This window comes from Acipenser ruthenus, chromosome 21 (genome assembly GCF_902713425.1).
Source record: "Acipenser ruthenus chromosome 21, fAciRut3.2 maternal haplotype, whole genome shotgun sequence".
NCBI classification, from domain to species: domain Eukaryota; kingdom Metazoa; phylum Chordata; class Actinopteri; order Acipenseriformes; family Acipenseridae; genus Acipenser; species Acipenser ruthenus.
The window spans coordinates 14,294,383-14,321,479 of NC_081209.1; the positions used below are offsets into that span (position 1 = coordinate 14,294,383).

At 39.2% G+C, this 27,097-nt stretch overlaps 1 protein-coding gene across 1 annotated transcript; it reads right to left on the reverse strand.

Moving 5' to 3' along the window:
* Nucleotides 1–319: 319 nt before the first annotated feature.
* LOC117427706 (TM2 domain-containing protein 3-like) lies at nt 320–25,799 on the reverse strand. The gene is made up of 6 exons (XM_034045927.3): nt 25,633–25,799; nt 22,113–22,205; nt 21,206–21,366; nt 18,588–18,762; nt 7,263–7,338; nt 320–3,322 (listed from the first exon to the last, which is right to left on the reverse strand). The coding sequence occupies exons 1-6, from the start codon at nt 25,739–25,741 to the stop codon at nt 3,157–3,159; spliced, it is 780 nt and encodes a 259-aa protein (XP_033901818.1). The 5' UTR covers nt 25,742–25,799; the 3' UTR covers nt 320–3,156.
* Between the last annotated feature and the right edge of the window lie 1,298 nt (nt 25,800–27,097).

The following is a 27,097-nucleotide window of genomic DNA, read 5'->3' on the forward strand; positions in this document are numbered from 1 at the left end:
ATATTTTCGATTGTTAAGATCTCGGTGGGACCTCCAATTAGAGCTGTGGGTACTATTGTAGGCAGTTAATATATTCTTAAGAGCAATAAATTAAAAGGACCTCCAAAAACTGTAGGGGATAAAGAGATACCTTCTCAGTGGGACCTCTACAATAAACGGTGTCCTATTATAATGTACAAACCCGTTTTTAATATCGCTCTCTGAAAACGATGGCGGATTTACACGTTACAACAAGCCAAAAATAGACCACATTCCTGACTGTTCAAAGTTCATAAATCGTGTTTGTTCAACATGAGCAAATGATTCAATACTGGGAATCTCTTCTTAGAAAGATGGTATTTATTAAGCATGCAACAACATAAGTTTGAAAATCACACAAAACAGTTACACAATTAATGTCACATTAAAAGCATTACAATGAGAACTAATGTTTAAAACAACAATTTACCAAAGAAATACTAGTACATACTGACACAACAAGGGGTCGCACAATACCTGAATAGATATTTAAGAGTATTGTTACCTAGCCTGAAAAGCATTCACTTTCAGCATTCTGTTACCTTGTGTTTCTCCGAGTGTCAGGGCCCCCAACCTTGATGGATAAATACTGGAAGCTGAGGGCTCCAGGTGCAGTCTTGTAGTTTCTTAGTCTGAGCGAGAAGGGATAGCACAGGTCTGGGGCATCGATTAGAGGGCTAACGCAGGTCTGGGGCAAGCATAGCAAGGTAGAGCTGGGGACTAGAGCAGAGGCTAGTGTAGGGGGGTAGAGCTGGGGACAAGGAGCTGGGCTAAAGCAGGGGGTTTTATACTTTCCAAACAAAGAGATTATTTGAATTTCTCGCTGCATGCTCCGATTGGCTATTTGGTAGCGAATGGGCTTGAAATCTTGATTGATTGCTCCCCCCTTCCTCTGTCTGATTAGTTCATTATCATAATCTGGAAAGGGGAAACTTTTAAAACGTGCATAACTTTTGCTAAATAATTCATATTTTATTCTGAATTCATGTTATTTTTACCATAAGAAATTACATTTCTTTAGACACCAAACATGTCTGGTTGCGACTTTGGTTAGACATTGCAAACAGTTTAATTCTCTTAGGGATTTATTACCTGGGTTATTCTATACTTGTTAGGCAATTTAAGAATAAAAATGCTTGCATCTTGTACTCATAGTGGTATTAAGTCAATATGATGTGAAATTTGTCTTCAATCTCTAAGCTATTTTTCTCTCTTTCAGACACCTATTCTAAACCACCTCTCTCACTAGACGGGTTAATTAAATCATGGAGACGGTTTTGATTAGCCTTTTGTTTCCTGAGTACCTGGTGCATTCAAGGTGTTAGGTTGATCGTTATCTCTAGGCAAAGCTAGACAAATTAAGATTAAAAGTTCATTCAATGTAGATTCCTGATAATATATAATATCATAACATAAGAAAGTCCATGACATTTGCAATATATTTGAGATGACAATGTCTATAGAACCTACAACTGTATAGGAATCATGCAGATTGCATCATATAAAGAAGTCATGAAGATTGCATCATATAAAGAAGTCATGAAGATTGCGTCAAATAGGAGTCACGAAGATTGCATCATATAGGAGTCATGAAGATTGCATCGTATAGGAGTCATAAAGATTGCACTGTATAGGAATCATGATGATTGCATCATATAGAGTTTTACTCTCCCAACACAAAAAGACTGCTGCAATCTTTACTTTAAGATCTGTTGACAAACTAATAATTCTCAAAAGAGAAGTCAAAATTGTGTTAAATATGCTCCAGATTGCTTCACTGAGTCCTGCAATAGGGGCAATATGGGCTTCTATATTCTCTATACCTAGTTTAAGATGCTATAACTAAATCAAAGTTGCATGATGCTTTATCTGATCACGACGAAGTCAAATTAATTGCTTTGCTGAAACACAAATGCAGTACACATGGCAACATTTGTACAGAGAAGGCATTCAGTAAGTTTCCATTTATTTACAGTGCAGAAGAGACTTACACAGATGTGGCTGCAGTTATGAGAAAGGCAGGTTAATACCATTAGAAGTTCACAGCACTACATGGGATCTTATCCAAAGGTCATTTTAGGAACCTAGATGGGACTTTAGTAGATGCAGGATTTTAACCAGGGCTGTTTTACATTACAAAGGATTAAGCCCTCTGGTTTTAACTAATTGAAATGACATGAGCTTGGACGCTTAAGATTAATTCCCTTCAATTATTTTTCAAATATAAAGCAGTTTTTTTTTTCAATTTAAATTGCACATCATTTTCAAACATTTTGTTTAGGAGGGAAAAATATGAAAATAGCCATGATGGTGGACCCTCTTGTTTATCGATACTATGAACAGCATTTGTTTGGGGGTAGAAAAAACTAGAGAGTAATGAATGGCCATGTAGCAAAAATAATTGTGTTTCTTCTAAGTGAAATGTATTCAGTTTACAGTACCCAAGAGCAATGTTAAACAGAAGTACTTTACAAAGCTTTCCAATAGCTTACTATTCCAGGTAATAAATAGGTACTGATGGTTCCGATTCAAAATATGCATCTGATGTACATATCTACTGATCTGCCTGGTCACACACTCTACATGGTAACCATGACAACTGATCTGCCTGGTCACACACTCTACATGGTAACCACGACAACTGATCTGCCTGGTCACACACTCTACGTGGTAACCATGACAACTGATCTACCTGGTCACACACTCTACATGGTAACCATGACAACTGACCTGAGATGTGACAAATCTCCTAGGCTCCCATTCCTCTTTTGGATTGCATTTATGTCCAACCCGATAGACTGTGGATTATATACATACTTTACAAATATTTACAAGACTGAGGACTGCAGACAGCTTTCCAAAGAATGGCAGGGGGAAACTGCAGTAGGACCAGTCCATATAATTGTGGCCTGGTCTCCCTCCCCCAGCTCTCATTTTAAGATTGAGAAATATTCCAGGTTTTGAAATGAGTCAGTTTCTTATTAAGAAAAGCATTTTAGGCAGCGAAAAAATGTTCATGATTATGTTTTTCTTCACATCATGCAAGATTCACTTAAAACTATAGTAAATAGTCAAGTAGAAAAAGGTGGCAGTCTGGAGGTAGTCACTGCAGGTTGGCTCCTTGGTTCCCTCGTTGGCTCAGATGTAGAGGGAGCCGTCGGCCGGCCCCACGTAGCCCACTCCAATGAGCAGCACGTCGATCAGAGTCCAGATCCCCAGACCTCCGAAACTGAAGAGCTTCCCCAGACCCTCCCTCCACTGGCCCAGGTAGAAGCGATCCGCGCCGAACCCACCCAGAGTGATGCTGTAAGAGAGGGGGAGACAAGGGGAGACGGGCTTTGCATCAGATATCCTCCTCTATCCCTGTGTCCAAAGGAATTAAGAACATAAGAAAGTTTACAAACGAGAGGAGGCCATTCGGTCCATCTTGCTCGTTTGGTTGTTAGTAGCTTATTGATCCCAGAATCTCATCAAGCAGCTTCTAGAAGGATCCCAGGGTGTCAGCTTCAACAACATTACTGGGGAGTTGGTTCCAGACCCTCACAATTCTCTATGTAAAAAAGTGCCTCCTATTTTCTGTTCTGAATGCCCCTTTATCTAATCTCCACTTGTGACCCCTGGTCCTTGTTTTTTCAGGTCGAAAAAGTCCCTTGGGTTGACATTATCAAGATATTTTAGAATTTTGAATGCTTGAATCAGATCAGCGTGCAATCCTCTTTGTTCAAGACTGAATAGATTCAATTCTTTATCACTAGAACCGCCGGGTTTATGCTACTACCTAGAACCGCCAGCAGTAGTCATTTTGAGGGGGGTACATTTTAAACAGCTTTGATATGAAAATGAAACACAAACTATCAGATACAACTCAAAAGTTTTATTTATGAACATCATATCTAACATTTGCAAAGCAGAAACATCGTATTTAAATGAAAAAATAAACATAAGGCTTAATTTTCGAAATTAGCGCATATAATGCATGACGTAAAATAAATGTAAAACTAATAAAATAAACATTTCAAAAGAAGATAGTGTGAACTGACATATGGACATACAAAATTGTAAAAACGATGTCAGCATTTACAAAAATAACATAAAAGGCTTTTTTTCACATTAGCCTACTGCATAGCACGACTTCAAAAAATGAAAAACTATAATAAAATAAACATTTCATAATAAAATTGTGTAACCAGCTGTAAACTGGTTATATGTAGGCCTACATACAAAATTGTAAAATATAAATTATTTATAAAAAAATAACATAAGAAAGAAAATAAAACTCAGTTCTCATAGTGTAACGGGAATGCGCATTCAGGGAAACATACTTCAAAGTAGCCCCCATATTAGCACAATCCACACAGATGTAACACTTATCAGCTTGTGTGCATTTACCACATACTGCTCTTTCACACTGGGCACAGATATCAGAAGTTTTATTTTTACTGCATTTAGTTTTCTGTTGCGTGTGTCACTTGATGCACACTGTATCCAGGTTGAGCTGCGTTGCGCTGCCGCTTTGCAGTTTTCTGATCGAAATGTTTCTGCCAAAGCTCCGTGGCTAGCATCATAAGAGATCTCTCCTACTGATATTTTCCCCGGTGCATTCACTGTACAAAACGAAGGAATTGATGGCTGCCATGTCCAGTACATTGTAAAATACAGCAACTGGACATCAGTGATTGCTTTCACCGAGTACTAAGTTTTGCGCAGATGGTGGAAACGCTCTTCTTCTTTGTTTACTGTTGCAACCAGGCTGTTTTTCTTTCTTCAACTGTTTTGCTAATTACAGTGAAAAGATTATATATATATATATATATATATAATGTAACATCTCTTTTCCTAAGCACGGTTACATCAGCCTAACACATTGTCACCCAGTCTCTGACCAGCTGGGCGAGTTTCATCCTTGCACAGGACACCGCGCTTTTGTCGGAAACAGCTGCTTGTCCATGTAATGTTTTATGTTTAGCTTGAAACAGGCAATGCTGTTTTCAATGAAGTTGTTCCAAATTTCTGATGCCAAGGGAAATATATCTGTAGTTGCTCTCAAATCAAAACGCAAAAATATCACGATTTCTCCAGAAAATCTTGTAATGGTAATATTATAAGACAACAGACTATATATATATATATATATATATATATATATATATATATATATATATATATATATATATATATATATATATACATACACACACATACATACATACACACAGTACACAGTATATATTATATATATATGCTCACGTAGTCAGCCAGACAGCAGTTCTCCAAGGAATTGATAGGATTACAACAGAGATTTGGATAACACATATCTAGACGTCAAGAGCAATATTCTATTCAAACACATACTGCTGTAAACTCAGCGGAGGTAGAGATAACAAACTGGCTTGTATACATATAAAAAACAGCGTATTGTAGGTTATACTAACAATAAAAGCACGTATTGTAACAAGCCTTCAAAATGACTACTTTTGGCAGTTCTTGATAGAAGTGCTCATAACCTCTTTACTTTTGCAATTCTGACTTTCAAACACCGTCAGTATATTTAATACATGTTGTAGCAGGGCGGTAGTAAGCCCTCCTGATTAAATGCATTTGTTTATTTTTAGAACGGGGTTTCCCCCTCCGCCCCTCCGCCCCTGTGTATTGTGTTATTATGTATGTGTTTTGTATTATGATTTAGTTATTGTATTTATATGATGACAAAGTGCCGCGTGTTTTGTTATTGTTTATTTGTATTTATGTATTGACGGCGTAGCCATGCGTTTTGTTTATTTTGGTTAGTAGCGTGGGATGGGAAACCCAATCCACAGTAATTAATAAACTTGTGCAGAAGGTGGCCATCTCCCAAATTAATTAGGTGATTTAATTTGTTGCCAATCGGGAGATGGTCACCTGCATAAAAGCCTGCAGCTCGCTGCACTCGTGGTGGGTTTATGAGGAGCGAAAAACAAAACTAAAAAAGATACAGGAACAGTGAAGGCTACAGCCCAGCCTGACCTGTATTTATTATTTTGTGTTCGAGATTTGTTTCTGTTTGAACCTTTTATTTTGCTCTGTGAGCACAGTTTCTTTGTTTAAACCTTTGACTTATTTATGTATTTAAATAAAATGGCGGCCAGCCGCGTCTTTCTTTTGCAACTGCAGTATTTGGTGTCAGTGTTTTTAGTTCCTGCTTCTGTCTGACGTCACCGCCCAGCCAGCCTGCCACACATGTATTTAGGAAGTCAAGAACAGACAACCGCGGATCCTTAACACACACAGTAAATTTTAAAAGTGAAAACCGTCAGAATGACTACCATGGCGGTTCTAGTGTTAAGCCTTCTAGCCATGATGTAAAAAAAAAAAAAAAATTGTTTAATAAATTACTGAGTCCACATTGAAGTTAAGGGACTGAAATGGTCTGATAGCTACTGATAGCTACACAGGTATAGACAATGTCAACCCGGGGGAATTCTTTGACTTGAAAAAAGAAAAAAGGACCAGGGGTCATAAATGGAGATTAGATAAAGGGGCATTCAGAACAAAAAATAGGAGGCACTTTTTTACACAGAGAATTGTGAGGGTCTGGAACCAACTCCCCAGTAATGTTGTTGAAGCTGACACCCTGGGATCCTTCAAGAAGCTGCTTGATGAGATTCTGGGATCAATAAGCTACTAACAACCAAACGAGCAAGATGGGCCGAATGGCCTCCTCTCGTTTGTAAACTTTCTTATGTTCTTATGTTCTTATGAAGACTAAACAGCAGCCATCTGCAGTTTCGTTTGTGATACACTGTAGACAGTAGCTATCAGACATTTCATTTGTGATATACTGTAGACAGTAGGTATCGGACATTTCATTTGTGTAGACAGTAGCTATCGGACATTTCATTTGTGATATACTGTAGACAGTAGCTATCAGACATTTCATTTGTGTAGACAGTAGCTATCGGACATTTCATTTGTGATATACTGTAGACAGTAGCTATCAGACATTTCATTTGTGATATACTGTAGACAGTAGCTCAGACATTTCATTTGTGATATACTGTAGACAGTAGCTATCGGACATTTCGTTTGTGATATACTGTAGACAGTAGCTATCAGACATTTCATTTGTGACACTGTAGACAGTAGCTATTTGCTGTAGTAAAGGCTGTTTTTTTCAGCTAGAAATGAACAGATACCAAGATATAATTCCAAATTTATTTGCATGTAATGAAACCCCCACATCCCAGCTCTAATGTATGATTACTCACCTCAGAGCCAGCGCAGTTGACCACTTGTAACCCCCTGTCCAGTTGCAGTAAAGCATTTTGTGGAATTCCCGGTTTCCTGTGGAGGAGACAGAGGTCAGATCTTCAACCATTAAAATACTGAGAAAACCAAGATCCATTCAAGCAGTCAGATCACCAGCCTTACTAATAACAACCAAGATCCATTCAAGCAGTCAGATCACCAGCCTTACTAATAACAACCAAGAGAGCGACAGCGAGTGAGGCGACAGCGTGGGAGAAGTACGAGTGGACAAGTATAGTGCAGAAAGGAGAAATTACATCTTTAAATTAAATTTTGAATTGCTTTAATCAGAAAACATTGCAGCTTAAAGTCTAACAGCTGCGTGTCTTTTTCTGATAACACGCTGTAACTTGGAGCAGCTGATTCAAATTCCGCGCCGTTCTGAGACACAAGGGAGGGGAGGAGCCTGCAGCACAACTCACACAAACAAAAGGCAGCCAGTGCTCAGAGCGACAGCGTGGGAGAAGTACGGGTGGACAAGTACAGCGCAGTTAGAAGCAGTCTTAAAGCAGGTTGACAGCTGCAAAAGCTAAACTTCCAAAAAAATAAAAAAATAAAAAAAAACATGGTCTTCAAGTCAGTAGTCTGTGACAACTGCATGATGTGGGAAATCCGAGAAAACCCAACAGAGCTCAACCAAGTTTGTGTAAAGTGCCGCACGATCCAGGACTTGCTTCACCAAGTAAGTCTGCTAGAAAAGGAGCTGGAGGAAATGAGACAGCAACAGGAGCTTGAGGAACACCCCTAGCAGACTGAAAGCCACCACGGAGATGGAAGAGAGTCGAAACAGCTGGGTTCAGATAGGCAGAAGCAGGGAAAAAAAGAAACTGTGTCAAGCACAACCACTAGAAATCCAAACATCCAACAAATTTGAGCCACTTCAACATTTAGATGACCAAAACCAACATCAAGAGAATGAAAGGAACAACATCCAGGACCCTATAAACAGTGCTGGCCAGGCAGAAAAAAGAAGGGAGGTCATGATTGTTGGGGACTCCATATATTGAGAAACACAGCAAGTTCAGTTCGCAGTTTGGACCCCCTTACTACAACAGTGTGCTCCCTTCCAGGAGCCTCTGTCACGCACATCACCGAGAACGTGGACAGGCTCCTAGAATGAACAGGAGACGACCCGATAGTAGTCGTCCACATCGGTACAAACAACATTGGAAGAGACAGACCAAGATCCCTGCAAAACAAATTCAGAAAGCTAGGATGGAAATTAAAAGACAAGACCAAAATAGTGGTATTTTCTGGGATACTGCTGGCAAAAGGAGCATATGGACAGCTGGAAATACAAAATCAAAATGCATGGCTGAAGCCGTGGTGCACACAGGAAGGCTTCACCTTTCTTGAACATTGGAGCACATTCTACAACAAGGACTATCTATATAGGCGGGGCGGACTGCACTTAAACAGAAAGGGAACAAATCTACTCAGAGAAAGGATCCTTGAGGAGGTCCAGAAGCATTTAAACTAGAAAGGAAGGGGGAAGAAAACAAAAAAACAGAAGGGAGACCACATCAAAACAAGGGCAACAGCTCAGGTAAGACCACTATTAAATGTATTTATCTTAATGCTAGAAGTCTCAGAAACAAAATGTTAGAACTTGAAGCTACTGCACTAACAAGTAACTACGATGTGATAGGTGTTACAGAAATTTGGTGGTCTGAGAGTGATGGAGACCAATATAATATTAGTGGGTACACACTGCATAGGAAAGACAGGCAGGACAGAAGAGGCGGAGGGGTAGCGCTATACATAAGAAATAGTCTTGAAGCCCAGGTGTTAAATCAGGACAAAGAAAACAATGCCGAATCAATATGGGTCAGAATAATGGACAAAAATTCAAAGGGCATAATAATAGGAGCATGCTATAGACCGCCAAATTCAGACGCCGAGCAAAATAATCTGTTATACAACGACATTCGAAATGCATGCAGAAAAGGAGAAGCCATACTAATGGGGGATTTCAACTTCCCCCGTATAAAATGGGAGAACCCAGTGGGGAGCACAATGGACGAAATTGAAATGGTGGAAATGACAAATGACTGCTTCCTAGCGCAATTTGTCAAGGCACCGACTAGAGGGGAGGCATGCCTTGATTTAGTCTTTTCAAATAATGAAGACAGAATAACTAAAACAAAGGTCAGAGAGCCATTGGCAAACTCAGACCACAACATGGTCTCATTTGAAGTATTTTTCAAAACCCCAAAAGTAATGACTAAAGCTAAGGTTTACAATTTTAGAAAAGCAAACTATGAAGGTATGAAACAGAGGCTAATAGAAGTAGATTGGAGTAAAATAAAAAACATCCACAGAAAAAGGATGGCTGTTTTTTAAAAATGTAGTACTAGAGGCGCAAAACAATTACATCCCAAAAGTAGACAAATCTAAATCTAAAACAAAATGGCCAAAATGGTTTAATAGATCAATTTAAAAAAATATTCAGCGAAAAAAGGCACTTTACAGAGCGATTAAAAGGGACCAAAAACAAAGCACACAGAAAGAGTACTTGGAACTGCAAACACAAGCCAAAAAGGAAGTTAGAAAGGCCAAGAGAGAGCTAGAAATCAATATTGCTAAGGAGGCTAAAACCAATTCCAAAATGTTTTTCCAATATTATAACAGCAAGAGAACATTCAAAGAGGAGGTTAAATGTCCAAGAGACACAAAATCATAGATGAAGAAAAAAAAAATAGCAAATATATTAAATGATTACTTTTCACAGCTTTTTACAAAGGAGGACACGGACAACATGCCCCACATGTCGACCTGATCCTATCCAATTTTAAGTAACTTTAGCATAACAGAGGCAGAAGTGTTAAAGGGACTAGGAGCTCTTAAAATAAACAATCCCCTGGGCCGGATGAGATCCTCCCAATAGTACTCAAAGAAATGAATGAAATTTACAAACCGCTAACCAAGATCATGAAACAGTCTCTTGACACAGGGGTTGGACCGACAGACTGGAAAATAGCAAACATAATACCGATCCACAAAAAGGGAGACAAAACCGAACCAGGTAACTACAGACCAATAAGCCTGACTTCTATTATATGGAAACTTATGGAAACTATAATAAGATCTAAAATGGAAGACCTACAGTGCCTTGCGAAAGTATTCGGCCCCCTTGAACTTTGCAACCTTTTGCCACATTTCAGGCTTCAAACAAAGATATGAAACTGTAATTTTTTGTGAAGAATCAACAACAAGTGGGACACAATCATGAAGTGGAACGAAATTTATTGGATATTTCAAACTTTTTTAACAAATAAAAAACTGAAAAATTGGGCGTGCAAAATTATTCAGCCCCCTTAAGTTAATACTTTGTAGCGCCACCTTTTGCTGCGATTACAGCTGTAAGTCGCTTGGGGTATGTCTCTATCAGTTTTGCACATCGAGAGACTGAAATTTTTGCCCATTCCTCCTTGCAAAACAGCTCGAGCTCAGAGAGGTTGGATGGAGAGCATTTGTGAACAGCAGTTTTCAGTTCTTTCCACAGATTCTCGATTGGATTCAGGTCTGGACTTTGACTTGGCCATTCTAACACCTGGATATGTTTATTTGTGAACCATTCCATTGTAGATTTTGCTTTATGTTTTGGATCATTGCCTTGTTGGAAGACAAATCTCCGTCCCAGTCTCAGGTCTTTTGCAGACTCCATCAGGTTTTCTTCCAGAATGGTCCTGTATTTGGCTCCATCCATCTTCCCATCAATTTTAACCATCTTCCCTGTCCCTGCTGAAGAAAAGCAGGCCCAAACCATGATGCTGCCACCACCATGTTTGACAGTGGGGATGGTGTGTTCAGGGTGATGAGCTGTGTTGCTTTTACGCCAAACATAACGTTTTGCATTGTTGCCAAAAAGTTCGATTTTGGTTTCATCTGACCAGAGCACCTTCTTCCACATGTTTGGTGTGTCTCCCAGGTGGCTTGTGGCAAACTGTAAACGACACTTTTTATGGATATCTTTAAGAAATGGCTTTCTTCTTGCCACTCTTCCATAAAGGCCAGATTTGTGCAGTATACGACTGATTGTTGTCCTATGGACAGAGTCTCCCACCTCAGCTGTAGATCTCTGCAGTTCATCCAGAGTGATCATGGGCCTCTTGGCTGCATCTCTGATCAGTCTTCTCCTTGTATGAGCTGAAAGTTTAGAGGGACGGCCAGGTCTTGGTAGATTTGCAGTGGTCTGATACTCCTTCCATTTCAATATTATCGCTTGCACAGTGCTCCTTGGGATGTTTAAAGCTTGGGAAATCTTTTTGTATCCAAATCCGGCTTTAAACTTCTCCACAACAGTATCTCGGACCTGCCTGGTGTGTTCCTTGTTCTTCATGATGCTCTCTGCGCTTTAAACGGACCTCTGAGACTATCACAGTGCAGGTGCATTTATACGGAGACTTGATTACACACAGGTGGATTCTATTTATCATCATTAGTCATTTAGGTCAACATTGGTCCTCACTGAACTTCTGGAGAGAGTTTGCTGCACTGAAAGTAAAGGGGCTGAATAATTTTGCACGCCCAATTTTTCAGTTTTTTATTTGTTAAAAAAGTTTGAAATATCCAATAAATTTAGTTCCACTTCATGATTGTGTCCCACTTGTTGTTGATTCTTCACAAAAAATGACAGTTTCATATCTTTATGTTTGAAGCCTGAAATGTGGCAAAAGGTCGCAAAGTTCAAGGGGGCCGAATACTTTCGCAAGGCACTGTATATGGTAACAATATCCTGGGAGACAGCCAGCATGGTTTTAGGAAAGGGAGATCGTGTCTAACTAACCTGCTTGACTTTTTAGAGGATGCAACATTGACAATGGATAATTGCAAAGCATACGACATGGTTTATTTAGATTTCCAGAAAGCTTTTGACAAAGTCCCGCATAAAAGATTAATTCTCAAACTGAATGCAGTAGGGATTCAAGGAAATGCATGCACATGGATTAAAGAGTGGTTAACATGTAGAAAACAGAAAGTACTGATTAGAGGAGAAACCTCAAAATGGAGTGAGGTAACCAGTGGTGTACCACAGGGATCAGTATTAGGCCCTCTGCTATTCCTAATCTACATTAATGATTTAGATTCTGGTATAGTAAGCAAACTTGTTAAATTTGCAGATGACACAAAAATAGGAGTAGTGGCAAACACTGTTGCAGCAGCAAAGGTCATTCAAAATGATCTAGACAGCATTCAGAACTGGGCAGACACATGGCAAATGACATTTAATTAAGAAATGTGTAAAGTATTGCATGCAGGCAATAAAAATGTGCATTATAAATATATGGGAGATACTGAAATTGAAGAAGGGAAAAATGAAAAAGACCTAGGAATTTATGTTGACTCAAATGTCTTCATCTAGACAATGTGGGGAAGCTATAAAAAAGGCTAACAAGATGCTCGGATATATTGTGAGAAGTGTTGAATTTAAATCAAGGGAAGTAATGTTAAAACTTTACAATGCATTAGTAAGACCTCACCTAGAATATTGTGTTCAGTTCTGGTCACCTCGTTACAAAAAGGATATTGCTGCTCTAGAAAGAGTGCAAAGAAGAGCGACCAGAATTATTCTGGGTTTGAAAGGCATGTCGTATGGAGACAGACTTAAAGAATTGAATCTATTCAGTCTTGAACAAAGAAGACTACGCGGTGATCTAATTCAAGCGTTCAAAATCCTAAAAGGAATAGACAATGTCAACCCAGGGGACTTTTTTGACTTGAAAAAAGAAACAAGGACCAGGGGTCACAAATGGAGATTAGATAAAGGGGCATTCAGAACAGAAAATAGGAAGCACTTTTTTACACAGAGAATTGAGGGTCTGGAACCAACTCCCCAGTAATGTTGTTGAAGCTGACACCCTGGGATCCTTTAAGAAGCTGCTTGATGAGATTCTGGGATCAATAAGCTACTAACAACCAAACGAGCAAGGTGGGCTGAATGGCCTCCTCTCGTTTGTAAACTTTCTTATGCAAGATCCATTTAAGCGGTCAGATCACCAGCCTTACTAATAACAACCAAGATCCATTCAAGCAGTCAGATCACCAGCCTTACTAATAACAAACCAAGATCCATTCAAGCAGTCAGATCACCAGCCTTACTAATAACAACCAAGATCCATTCAAGCAGTCAGATCACCAGCCTTACTAATAACAACCAAGATCCATTCAAGCAATCAGATCACCAGCACCTTACTAATAACAACCAAGATCCATTCAAGCAGTCAGATTACCAGAGCCTTACTAATAACAACAAACTAAGAAAAATAAAACAAGAACAAAATACAGATTTGGTGCTCAAGTTTCAATTAGGCTTTTTTGGCCCATGGCCGGCTTTTTCTAACAAACTCAACATTTTATGTCAACTGACAACTGATAAACTATTTTGATGCATGTCCTTTCTGTAAAATGTAACTTAGTTAGACAACCTGGATTTAATATAGGAATAAACAGTTGTAGCAGGGCGATTGCCCTGCACGTGTGTATTTAGTGTTGGTATAATTTGTATGGGGAAATGGGTTTATTGTGTGTCGTTTTGGAGTTGATTTGTTTAATTGAATTATTGTTTTACAGACGGGCGCTCGATTGAGACTTGCTGCCTGCTAGGCTTGGTTGAGGGGAAGGGCAGCAAGTGATTGGCTGTGCTGGACCTCGAGTGTCCGTCAGTTCAAAAGCATCCGCGGGAGATGGTTCGGGGCGACTGCAACGCCATGCCTGAGGGGAGCGGTGTATACTCGAGGGGAGAGGGTCCGCTCTGCAGGAATGACAGCTACGCAACCCTGAGACTGCAAGCGGTGCTTGTGAAGGCAATGCCCAGCCAAGGCCGTATGAAGCAGCAGGAGTCGTTGTATGAACACCGGCTCATGAGTAGATTAGTTAGGGGATTGTGATCCCATGTGATGTATAGTGAGGGTTACGTAGTGTAGCCGGTTCCTGGAGTGGGACCCCTCGTTTTAAGGCTAGCGCTCGCCCTCTGGGGCACCTTTTATTTGTAGTTTTTGTACTGTGTTTTATTTTGCCTTTTGTACAGCTTGCTGTATGTGTCCTCTGTGCGTTACCATGGCTGGTAACGTCACATGACCATCTTTATTTCGTTTCTGTTTGTATTAATAAATCCTGTGCGTCTGTGTCGGCGTTTCAACTCCACTCCCAGTTGTCTCTCTGTGTTGCTTAAACAGTGGTGATCCACGCACGTGACGTAAGACCCTGTCACATATGGTGTCGGAAGGGGATTCCGCTGCATCCTGCCGAAGCAAGGCTAGATGGCTACGGAGAGACATGGAGGAGCAAACCTCTGAAATTTTTGGGGGGGGACAAGGGCAGACCGCAGATAACCCTCAGGGGCTGCTGAAGGAGATGGACGACGCCAAGAGATCCAGAACGTCAGAGAGGCCGAGGGAGGTCCGTCCCCGAGAGCTGCAGAAGGAGGAGTTCCGGTCCTGGAAGCTGGCGAGGGAGGCGCCGGAGAGACTGCCTGCCCGGAAGCCAGTGGGAGGAACTGCCTGCCGAGCGTCAGCGAAGGAGGACCTGTCGTTCCTGGGAGATCGTCTCAGGAGGAGGCGGGGCAATCCTCCGGAGAGGAGCCCCGTGAAGGGACACTGGGTTTAGGGGGTAAGCGGGGTTGAATGGGCGCTCCCTCATAGAAGCCCAGGGGTGAGAATAAGTGTTGGTGAATAGTTGTAAATTAATTATTGGTAAATGTTAGTTGATTATTGGTAAATGATTTATGGTATGAATGATAGTTATTGGTAATGTGAAATGATTATTGTAGTGATGTTAGTAATGGTAATTATAGGAATGATAAATTATAAGGTTAAATGATAATAGTAAATAAGTTAAATAGTGTAGTAATGATGATAGATTATAATGATAATGGTTAATGATAATGGTAAACTAGTGATGTGTATGGTGATGGTAATAAAAAGGATGATTACGGTTACATTAAAGTAATACTTATGGTGATGGGAATATTGATAAATGGAAATGATGGTAAATAATAGCGAATGATGATAAAGTATAGTTATAATTGTGATGATTAACATTGGAGCCAGTTAGCTGTCTGGTGGCTGGTTGAGGTTGGCTGGGCTCTAATGTTCCCTCCCATCCATCCATCCATCCATATGTGTTAGAATAGGATTTAAAAAAAAAAAAAATTGGGGGGATGGGGGAGTAGATAAAGAGTAATATTTTTTTTGTTTTTGTTTAGACTGTGGGTTTTGTAAGATGTCTGTTTGTGTAAATTCTAATGTGATAGTAGTAATATTAAATAATAGTGTTGTCGGATGAACCCTTAGGGTTCATCCTAAGGAGGGAGGTATGTAGCAGGGCGACTGCCCTGCACGTGTGTATTTAGTGTTAAGAACATAAGAACATAAGAAAGTTTACAAACGAGAGGAGGCCATTTGGCCCATCTTGCTCGTTTGGTTGTTAGTAGCTTATTGATCCCAGAATCTCATCAAGCAGCTTCTTAAAGATCCCAGGGTGTCAGCTTCAACAACATTACTGGGGAGTTGGTTCCAGACCCTCACAATTCTCTGTGTGAAAAAGTGCCTCCTATTTTCTGTTCTGAATGCCCCTTTATCTAATCTCCATTTGTGACCCCTGGTCCTTGTTTCTTTTTTCAAGTCAAAAAAGTCCCCTGGGTCGACATTGTCTATTCCTTTTAGGATTTTGAACGCTTGAATTAGATCACCGCGTAGTCTTCTTTGTTCAAGACTGAATAGATTCAATTCTTTAAGTCTGTCTCCATACGACATGCCTTTCAAACCCAGAATAATTCTGGTCGCTCTTCTTTGCACTCTTTCTAGAGCAGCAATATCCTTTTTGTAACGGGGTGACCAGAACTGAACACAATATTCTAGGTGAGGTCTTACTAATGCATTGTAAAGTTTTAACATTACTTCCCTTGATTTAAATTCAACACTTTTCACAATATATCCGAGCATCTTGTTGGCCTTTTTTATAGCTTCCCCACATTGTCTAGATGAAGACATTTCTGAGTCAACATAAACTTCTATTTCTTTTTATAGATTCCCTCTTCAATTTCAGTATCTCCCATATGATATTTATAATGAACATTTTTTTTTTGCCTGCGTGCAGTACCTTACACTTTTCTCTATTAAATGTAATTTGCCAAGCGTCTGCCCAGTTCTGAATGCTGTCTCGACCATTTTGAATGACCTTTGCTGCTGCAACGGTGTTTGCCACTCCTCCTATTTTTGTGTCAGCTGCAAATTTAACAAGTTTGCTTACTATTAGGGATGCACCGAATCTAAGTTTTTGGGATTCGGCCGAATACCTAATCCATCTGAAAAGATTTGGCCGAATACCGAATCTACAAAAACTGTCAAGAAAACTGAAGGAAACTGTTGAATGAAAAACAGACTGGCAGCTACTTACAAGGGCACAATCTATAGTTTTGAGCCTTTTAGTTAATAGTATTTTTATTGAATAAGATTTCAGTTTGAAACTTACACAATTTACCGCTAGCCCCCTCCCCCCACAATAGAAACGTCAAAATACAGAACCATTTACTTTACCTTTACAAGAAAGGAGAGCAGCATCTTTGCCATAACCCTCTATTTTCTTTAATGATGTTTCAACCTGTGTCACCTGATCTGAGAGTAGGGTTGCCAACAGGCTCCAGAATCTCGGGACACTTTAAGGCAGGTCAGGTTTTGTAACTCGCCTCTCTAAACTGCAATGTATTCAGTAAAGTGAGTGTGAATTGTGTGAACTGTCGCTAAATCAATTGAATTGTTTTACTTAGTTGTTACCAAAAGCACACACCTGCCTGCGAGGATCGTTTCCATCAATCAGACCTATAGAGCAGCCGATTGGCTTTGAGTCTCTGACTGGGCGGGACTGTGTAAACCAATATTAAACAATTAGAAACTTTACCTGCTGTCACAAGGTTAAATGAAAAAGTGCAGGTGAGTGCAAAGTTGTCTATAATAATGGTGTTGCACAATTTTGATAAACATTGTTTAATGTATAAAAAAATTCAAGCAATACGATTAATCGTTGTTACGAGGCTCTTCGGATAGAATCACCACCACAATTAAACAATTAAAATAAATTTACTAAACTGCTCAAGCAATTCACACTCACTTTACATGTCGAATACATTGCAGTTTAGAGAGGCGAGTTAAAAAACCTGACCTGCCTTAAAGTGTCCCGAGATTCTAGAGCCTGCCGGCAACCTGAGAGCTATGAGGAAAAAATGACCATGATGAGTGACCTGAATCTCCCTGCGTTGACTTAAATGCACTGTGTGTGTAACACATATCAAAGGCTACGAAATAGTTTTAAAAATATTTTAATAAAACAGAAGTTCCCAGATAAATCAACTTGTATTGGCACATTACAATAACGTAATTTAATTTACTGAAGCATATTGTTCAACAACGTCTTGCACATCTGACAGTTGTAAAGTTACAAAAAATATATATTTCTTTGAACCGATTATTTTTTTTTTTATCTCAGTATGACTTCTAGAATACGTTTGACAGACAAAGCAACAAAGCACAGAAGTCTACAACAGTTTGCCATTACTATATATTACAGGTTTACTGCATAACTTTACTCCATGAAAAGTGTGATGTGACTGTGCTGTTGCATGCGGGGGTATGTTTGCATTCAGCAGCTGCGTGTGTTTAGTGCGTGCGCCTCCAGTAATTTAGGGAGACGAGAGCTGCAACAGAGTTCAAACGTGTTCTTGTTATTAAATACAACAGTTACGTTCAATACCATATTCGTGTCTTATTTCAAGAAGAACCGCACACATTGGAGGGATGTATTAAAATGGATGTGCGTCTGGAAAGATATAGGATTCGGTTCACCAAAAAGTAGGTATTCGGGCCGAATCCGAAACCGAATACTGGATTTGGTGCATCCCTACTTACTACACCAGAATCTAAATCATTAATGTAGATTAGGAACAGCAGAGGACCTAATACTGATCCCTGTGGTACACCACTTGTTACCGTGCTCCATTTTGAGGTTTCTCCTCTAATCAGTACTTTCTGTTTTCTACATGTTAACCACTCCCTAATCCATGTGCATGCATTTCCTTGAATACCTACTGCGTTCAGTTTGAGAATTAATCTTTTATGCGGGACTTTGTCAAAAGCTTTCTGGAAATCTAAATAAACCATGTCGTATGCTTTGACCCAGTAAGATTTATGATGACACACTATGTCTGTAAGACTTATGATTTTGTTTGCTGCAATCACTTTAAAGCCAGGCTGTCTCAGACACAATGCTGCAGTGGTAATGGTACGTACCCAGGCAGTGGACATGGTCCAGCACACTGCAGTTGGCGTTGTAGCGCTTGCGGGGACAGGAGACGGTCATACAGCTGGTAGACTTGCTACACCTGTACTGAGAGGGGGGCAGCTGCCAACAGAACTGGCAGTTCATCAGAAAAGGGAATGTCTTCTGTGGCTGTCCAGACTCATCCTGCAGGGCAAACAGGACAGGTTAGAGCAGAGGTGTGCAAAAGCTTTGAAAACAACTTGTTCTCCAAGGAACAAAATGCTCAAAAAATCTACTTGTCTTTCTTAAAAATCTACTTGCCCCCTCCCCGTCGCACAAAACACACATACAGAAAAGCAGAATATAACTCGTAGGATTTATTTAACAGTGAACAATCAATCAATTAGTGATTAACAGGGGAAGGTCTAGCCTTGTTGCTGGACTGGTTCACTAAATTCTTCAAGATACACAAAAGGTTCCCTGTGAGCCCACCTCACCTCAACACATGTACACCATACTTTAAGGAAATGTTCCTTTCAGTGCAGTTTGGAACACATTTACTAGTACATTGAAGTACCATATGAAGAGTACAGCTATAATAAGCAATACTTGAGATTTATTCAAATAAAAATAGCTTCTGCCTGTTTTTTTCCACTCTTTCTCTATAAGCTGAATCCAACTCCTAGTGTACAGATGCTTTAGTTTGTTGAATCACAGATATAAAACCACTGCCAACTATTACTGCTGCTTTGTGGAATTCTGATTTTTCTTGACGTTCTCTCAGTTTTGTAACTGCTAAATGTCAGGTTCATTTATTCAGAAAGCAGTACCACTTGCTCATTTACAAAAAAACGTAAATAACACCTTAAATTTAAAAGAGTAGTCTGTGCGTTGCCAGAGGCTCTCTTCAGCCATTTCATGAGAACATAAGAAAGTTTACAAACGAGAGCTTGTAAACCAATCCCTAATCTATGTGCATGCATTTCCTTGAATCCCTATTGCATTCAGTTTGAGAATTAATCTTTTATGTGGGACTTTGTCAAACACTTTCTGGAAATCTAAATGAACCATGTCATATGCTTTGCAATTATCCATTGTCGATGTTGCATCCTCAAAAAAATCAAGCAGGTTAGTTAGACACGATCTCCCTTTCCCTTTCTTGGTTTCTTTGTAACCAATAGAAGATTAACTTCTTCCACAGCTAGCCAATCAGAAGTGATAGGGGTGGGACGTAAACACTTTTTAAATGTGTGCTTTGGTGCTAGACTTCCGCAATTCAGTTTTCAGAAGCTTGCGTGGCTCTCTACAGATATACCCGGAGCGTCTTTCTAGCAACAGAACGAACAAAGGACAAACAAATACATAAAAATGATTTGTCCATCGGCAAAACGTGCTGTCCGCGACACAAATCATGTTGCCCCGCATGTCGGGCTATACGAACTGCACACCCCTGTAGAGACATCAGATCACAATATGCAGTCAACAACTGTACTAACTGAAACATGCTTTAAATACGAGCAGGGTGCAGCACACACCCCTACACTCAACAATGTACTAACTGAAACATGCTTTAAATACGAGCAGGGTGCAGCACACACACCTACACTCAACAATGTACTAACCGCGTCTCATCAAAACTGGAAACACGCTTCTCAAGACAAGTAAAAATGGAAGCGTTCTATACAGACGGATGACATATTTGAATATGAATATTTTATTAACAGATAATGACAACATTACACCAAGTGAAAAAATGATCATCAGTCACATATCCATGCATTCAAATATTAAGGTTTGGAAATCCTGAAGTCAGACACCCTATTAACTCAAAAACCTAAACTTAAACATCCATTGGTGCCCTATTTGTAGCCTAATACATATATTAGATTACTAGCTGTGACACAAAGACAATGATTCTTGGTGGTAAATCTCCCTCCCGACCTGTGAGGGCGCTAAGTAACGGGAACCGAGTACCCTGGACTGTTTGGCCTGACATTTCATTCCCAGGGTTAAAAGGAAGTCGTCATCTAGAAAGGAGGCGGAGCTTCGGTGCACTAACTCATCGACCCGGGAAATGATGTGGCAGCCGCGGATTTGTTTGTTTTTCTAATTGTTACTTGATGTTTGTTAGATGGCTAACACGTTCCGGAGCTGTCGCCAGAGGCCAGCACGTGCCCGGAACAGCAATGCACCAGAGCATGATATATTGTACATTCACTACGAGCACTACTGCACTCACTGAGGACTGGTGATCATGTATGTGTATTGTGTGTGTACTTTATTTGGGACTGCCCCGTGCATTAATTACACAGAGCAGTACACATTGTAGTGTAACTGCCTGTATTTCATTTATAATTTCTGTTGATCAGTTTAAACCCTTGGATTACAATTAAAAACCCATCGCTTCATCAGAACTGTGTTGTTTGTTGTTGTTTGGAGCACTGCATCACCTTTACACCTGCGCACTGCAACCCACTTTGCCACACTAGCTCATACATGTTCAGCAGTTGTATCAGAATCCATCGTGAAGAGCCTTTTTTAAACTAGCAACATTTTGCTTGCTGCATTCTAACAATGATGTGCTCTCAATGAATTGGTTATTACCGGTCTGATATTGGCTGCTGACTGCACCTCTCCCCATACTCACCACACAGTGCACAGTTTGATTGACGCTGCACTGGAACGTGACAGGCTTGCCATATCTGCAGGAGGTGCTGGTGTTGCAGGTCATGCAGGCTGGAGGCAGCTTGGAGCATAGCCCTCTGCTCGGACACTGGGAAGAGTAGCTGGTTGTGCTGGTCATCTGAACTGTGGGGGGGAGAGAGTTTGTAACATGTATGTTCTGCTACACCTGCAGATGTATGCGTCAAAAGTCAAACCTAAAAAATACATCACGTGAAACTTCACTGGATTAGGGTTTGGATTACAGTATCATGATATTATCAATAATTTGTTTCGTCACTGAAATGAATGGTAATTCATTTCTAAAATAGCAAGTGGAACAAGAGCTCCGTCTGTGTGGGACTGCTATAAAAACACTGAAAACCAACACTGCAGCTCTGACTACCTGTTTAAAATGCTGAAGTGACAGCAGGAAGTAGTGTCAAGGTTAGGACGGGCATGCAAGCCAAGCTGCCAGTGAGCTCTACCTAAAGTTGCAGGTGCTGCTTCAGATTTGTGAAGCGAGTCAATCGGGTTCTTATATATCGGGCTTTGATGAAGCTTTTCAAATGATAAAATATTCCAATACTTGTCTAAATCTTAAATGGATATCCATACATGGAATTGTCCCAGCACTACTCACTTGGGAGAAATTCACAATCAAACAGAAATTAAAGCACAATTTAAGATAACCATGAGAATTAATTGTTAGCCGATCATCACTAAACATCAAACGTCCAACCCAACAATGGATGAGTCCTGACTACTGCAAGCTCACTATGTTCTGATAATCAGAATAGACTGAACACCAAGCCTTGTGCTTGCCGTTAGTCTGATTCTGCTGCCTTATCGGTGTGACAAATCCTTTTCCTGGATCGGACCGGCTGCCTTACCCTTAACAGCCGCAGCAGCGGGCGTGGCTGTGCTGCGGGCCTGCGGAACGTCCTGAACATAGTTAGGGATGTGCTGCTCCGAGCTCAAGTAACCTGCACAACCCAGAGAGAGAGAGAGCACGGGTGAGCAGGTACTGTGCAGGTAAAATACAGGGTAGAGTTTAAACATTAGCCAAGTGTTAACCCAACATTAACCCCAAATCAGTGTTAGCCTGTAAAGCCAAAACCTGGATCGCATCCACTAGTGGATCTCAACAGATTTTTGGTGGACCTTGGTCCATATCTGAACAAGCATCAACAAATATGCATAGAATAGTTTTAACTTGGTTGATTGTGTATTTAAAAATATAATTCCTGACTATGAAGAAATGACATTCATTCCAAACAGAGATGGTGCTAATAACTGAATTCAGTAACCAAGCAACACGTTTCCTCAACTTGTTGGTTCGTAGAGTACAGTTGTGAGTTTGTGTTTGCCTTTTTTTTTTTAACTCTATTTAGTAGGAAAGGAAGAAAGTAACATACAATTGTACATATTTGTTTCAGACAAAAAAATAATTAGTCCATTTTCCTATTTTTTTTCTTCATCTTTTAGAACTATTCACAATTTGCCCAGGGAGATGTTGTAAATTGTCCGTTGTCCTTGTGTGTAGCTTTAGGGTTGCCTTCATAGTACAAAGTCAGGTCTCAGAGGTGTTACAAACATAATCAATTTTGCCCAGTATTTTACAAACTTTTCTGTTTGCAGTTTTAAAGAAAAAGTCAAATTTTCCATTAGGTAAATGTCATATATAATGTCTATCCATTCTTCCACTATTGGTGCCTCTTGTGATAACAATTTCCGTGTTATTGATTTTTTTACTTGCTGCTAAAAGTGTTCCTAATAAATATCTGTCCTTCTTTTCTATTAATCCAAAAGAAAGATTTCCTAAGTACAATACTGAGCACTCTTGAGGAATTTCAAAATCGAGAATTTCTTTTAAGCCTCTCCTATACGACAAAAAAATAGGAGGAGTGGCAAACACTGTTGCAGCAGCAGCAAAGGTCATTCAAAATGACAGCATTCAGAATGGGGCAGACACATGGCAAATGACATTTAATAGAGAAAAGTGTAAAGTACTGCATGCAGGCAATAAAAATGTGCATTATAAATATCATATGGGAGATACTGAAATTGAAGAAGTAATCTATGAAAAAGACCTTGGAGTTTATGCTGACTCAGAAATGTCTTTATCTAGACAAAGTGGGGAAGCTATAAAAAAGGCCAACAAGATGCTCGGATATATTGTGAGAAGTGTTGACTTTAAATCAAGGGAAGTAATATTAAAACTTTACAATGCATTAGTAAGACCTCACCTAGAACATCGTGTTCAGTTCTGGTCACCTTGTTACAAAAAGGATATTGCTGCTCTAGAAAGAGTGCAAAGAAGAGCGACCAGAATTATCCCAGGTTTAAAAGGTATTTTATCCCTGCATATTTGGACAAAACCACAATATGAGTGACTGACTTCTTGCCTCCCAGACTTTCTCCAGCACATTGACTGGGCACATGTCTGATGTGTCTTTTGTTTAGGGGTAATAAAAAAACGGGTTATATTTTTTTAGCAAAATTCCCTCCAAGTCTGTGGATTAGTATTGAAACCTGCAAATACTTACCCAACCTTCCCCTGGAAGTACTAGGTTATTTTCTTTCTCCCTTTTATTTTTTATATACTTTGTTGAATCTGGTTTACATACCAAAAAGCTATTGTATAACTTGGAAATGGTTTTTTCACATTCTTTTGCTTTATATGGTGCAATGTATATCTTCAGTATTTCATTATTTATTTTCATCTTATCTATCCTTATTTGTTTACAAAAATACTGGCACCTCTGTAGAAATCCTGACTTTCCAAATTAAACCTTTCTTTTTAAACTTTGAAACTATCCAGTTCTCCTTTATCCATAATTGTGCAAAATGCAGTCAGTGTTTGGTGGTTTTAATGGATCGCTTTGTGGTACGAGTAACCAAACATGGAGGAGAGCCTTCTGTGCCTTCCAGTAGTACTGATTTGGATGAAAATATCCCAGCTGTTTCAAAGAAGTACAGTTTGTTTAGAAGTAGAGTTTGTCCTTTCAGGACTTCTTTTGCCTTGGATATAAAAACATTTACGTTTCCATTTGTTTAGAGGTAGAGTTTGTCCTTTGTTAAAGATGAAAATGCAGATACATTTGCATTCTGTTTCATTTCATTTTTTTTTTCATTGCTACAGTAACGTACTGGTCACCACTGGCTTAAAGCTAGATAATCCCAACTGGTCAAAAGGGTTTCACTTTATTGTACTTGTGCTCACTTTATTGCTGGTGGATCGCAGAGTCCACTGATCCACCAAAACGTATCTCAATACTTAGTGTATTGGCCCCCACTGCTGTAGAGTGCAGGGCAATTTATTTCATATTTCTTAAGGCTTTTTGTACAGTTAAATGGTGTCTTATACATAAACACACAGTCTTATAGACAAACACGCACACACATACAGCAATATACAAACACACAGACACACACACACACAGAACTATGCATCAGCTGCAGAAACACACACAGTCATACACACAGTCTTACATACAAACACGCAGTCTTATAGACAAACACACACACAGTCTAATAGAAAAACAAACACACACACAGTCATACACACACAGTCTTATACACAAACACAGCCATACACAAACACACACACACTCTTATACACAAACACACGGTGCAGTCATTTATAAAGAGTGATGGACATTAAGATGACTTTTTTGGTTGCTTACAAATATGTTAAAGTTTAAACATTTAGGAAATGAAGAAGAAACTATTGCCTCTAACATGGAGAGTTAACCAGCTCCAAACACAGTGCTAATTATCAGCGTAATTATCAGATAGTTCTGGTCAGTCAACAAGGTGATCTTTGGAAAAGTACAGTGACGTCACAGCAGACCAAACTACAGGAGCAGTAAACAGAAATCGAGGCATAGTGATGAGTAAACATGACTGTGTGACCCTGCATCATTCTAATGGCTTTTACAACAATCAAACATAACCACAGGCTAACGAGGACTTCTGACAAAATGCAGAATCTGAAAAATAAATCGAACTTGAACGGTAGAAAACATGCTGGCAGCAGCCTTTTCGGGTTTTCTTATTAACCTGTACCAATTCTGCTGCCAGTAAGAAGCCACCAGAAAAACTGCTGACACGAGTAACAACATCAGGGCTGAAGGAAGAGAAATATTTTACTGATTTAAGTTTATTTCTTTTTGTCTTACTTGCCTGTGTTTTTGTAAACGCTGCAGTTTTTTGTGTTAACTGCAAAAAGACCACTTAAATTATTACTCAAATGGTAATTACCGTCCTTACTAAGCAAAATTATGGTAGTAAATATATAGATGTTTTATAGACAAAATAATTTCACCACAAAATGCACGTTACGTGCCCTATTTCCCGTCGTATCAACTTTGAAACGTCATAATATTACTGTTAGAGCTCCTTTCATACCTCGCACAGACTGAAGACACAAATCCAGCAGCAATAAAACAACGAGTCCGGCTCTTCTCATGTTGCCCAATTCCTTCAACGCTCTCAGCAGACCCCCGTTCGCAGCCATGTCTGACACTGATTCAAACACTTCCGCCTCCACAGCCTTCTTCCTCGTCCCCGCTGTGAACTCCGCCCCTAGCTCTTAAAGTGGCAGTCACACTATTAGAATGGACGTAATTAATTAAATCGTACAGCAAATTCTACAGATTTTAACCTGACATGTTTTTATAATGTACTTCTGCTGCAACAGAAATCCTGGCATACAAAGGTACATAATAAAAAAAAATCTTGTATTGATTTTTTACTGAATTTGATTTGATTTGTGCTGTTTGTACAGCACAAATCAAATCAAATTCAGTAAAAAATCAATACAAGATTTTTTAAAAATATGATAATAAATTCTGATGGGTCACATTGTGGTGTCAGAAACTGCTACCCTTGATTATACAATGAAAAAAGACAGAATACAGTACTAATTTTCATTAACCTCCATAGCTTGGATTCGAACCGGCGGTATTCAAAATGTAGTGTAAAATTACATTGTCCAGAACTGTCAGCAGGTAGTCTTTAAAAATAAATTCAAAAACTATTCTAACTGTACTGACCAGTTCTTAAATTGGTGACGAATAATAATAATAATAATAATAATAATAATAATAATAATAATAATAATAATAATAATAATAATAATAATAATAATAATAAATGAAATGCAGTACCTATTAAATGTTACCTCAAGTTCAATGTACAAGTACAACGTGAATTCGTATAATTTGTTTTCGAAAAATCCATAGTTCAGGTACTTTAAAATGTAGGACTACAACACTGGTAACCAATACTGTATTCTGTCTTTTTTCATTGTATAATCAAGGGTAGCAGTTTCTGACACCACAATGTGACCCATCAGAATTTATTATCATATTTTTCCCCCATTGTTAAAGAAAATCAATAAAAAATAAGCATTAGTAGCAATTTCTGATTAAGAGGCAAATTGTGACAACTATCGATATCAGATTCTTCTACAGGTAGCACATTTTTACGGGGAGGTCAACACACTCCTCATACAATGAAACGTAATGTTGCAGAAAGGTTGTATATTGGTCGTATTAGATACAACGCTGTGTAGAAGTTACCTGAAGGTCCTAACCCCTTGTGTTCGCTGAATGTTGCACAATAATATTGTGTGCACATTTAATTGCTCTGTTTCTGGAACTTTAATTTCAAAAAGATTAATCAGTTTAGGTATGAAGAAGAAGAAGAAGAAGAAGAAGAAGAAGAAGAAGAAGAAGAAGAAGAAGAAGAAATAATTTTTTGCCCATTTTCTTTTTATTTTATTTTGTTTCACTAATTTTGAAATAAAGATTAATACAGTAGTTTCATATAATTGCATCATGTTTTGTTATTAAGCAGTATTGTTTTATTT

What these genes read in the sequence shown, in the direction of transcription:
- LOC117427706 (XM_034045927.3), bottom strand. Translation starts at nt 25,741, where the DNA reads ATGGCTGCGAACGGGGGTCTGCTGAGAGCGTTGAAGGAATTGGGCAAC. An exon ending in GGACCATGTCCACTGCCTGG is followed by an intron (nt 7,339 to 18,587) that starts GTACGTACCATT and finishes TCTCCTCCACAG; the next exon opens with GAAACCGGGAATTCCACAAA. An exon ending in TCAACTGCGCTGGCTCTGAG is followed by an intron (nt 3,323 to 7,262) that starts GTGAGTAATCAT and finishes CCTCTCTTACAG; the next exon opens with CATCACTCTGGGTGGGTTCG.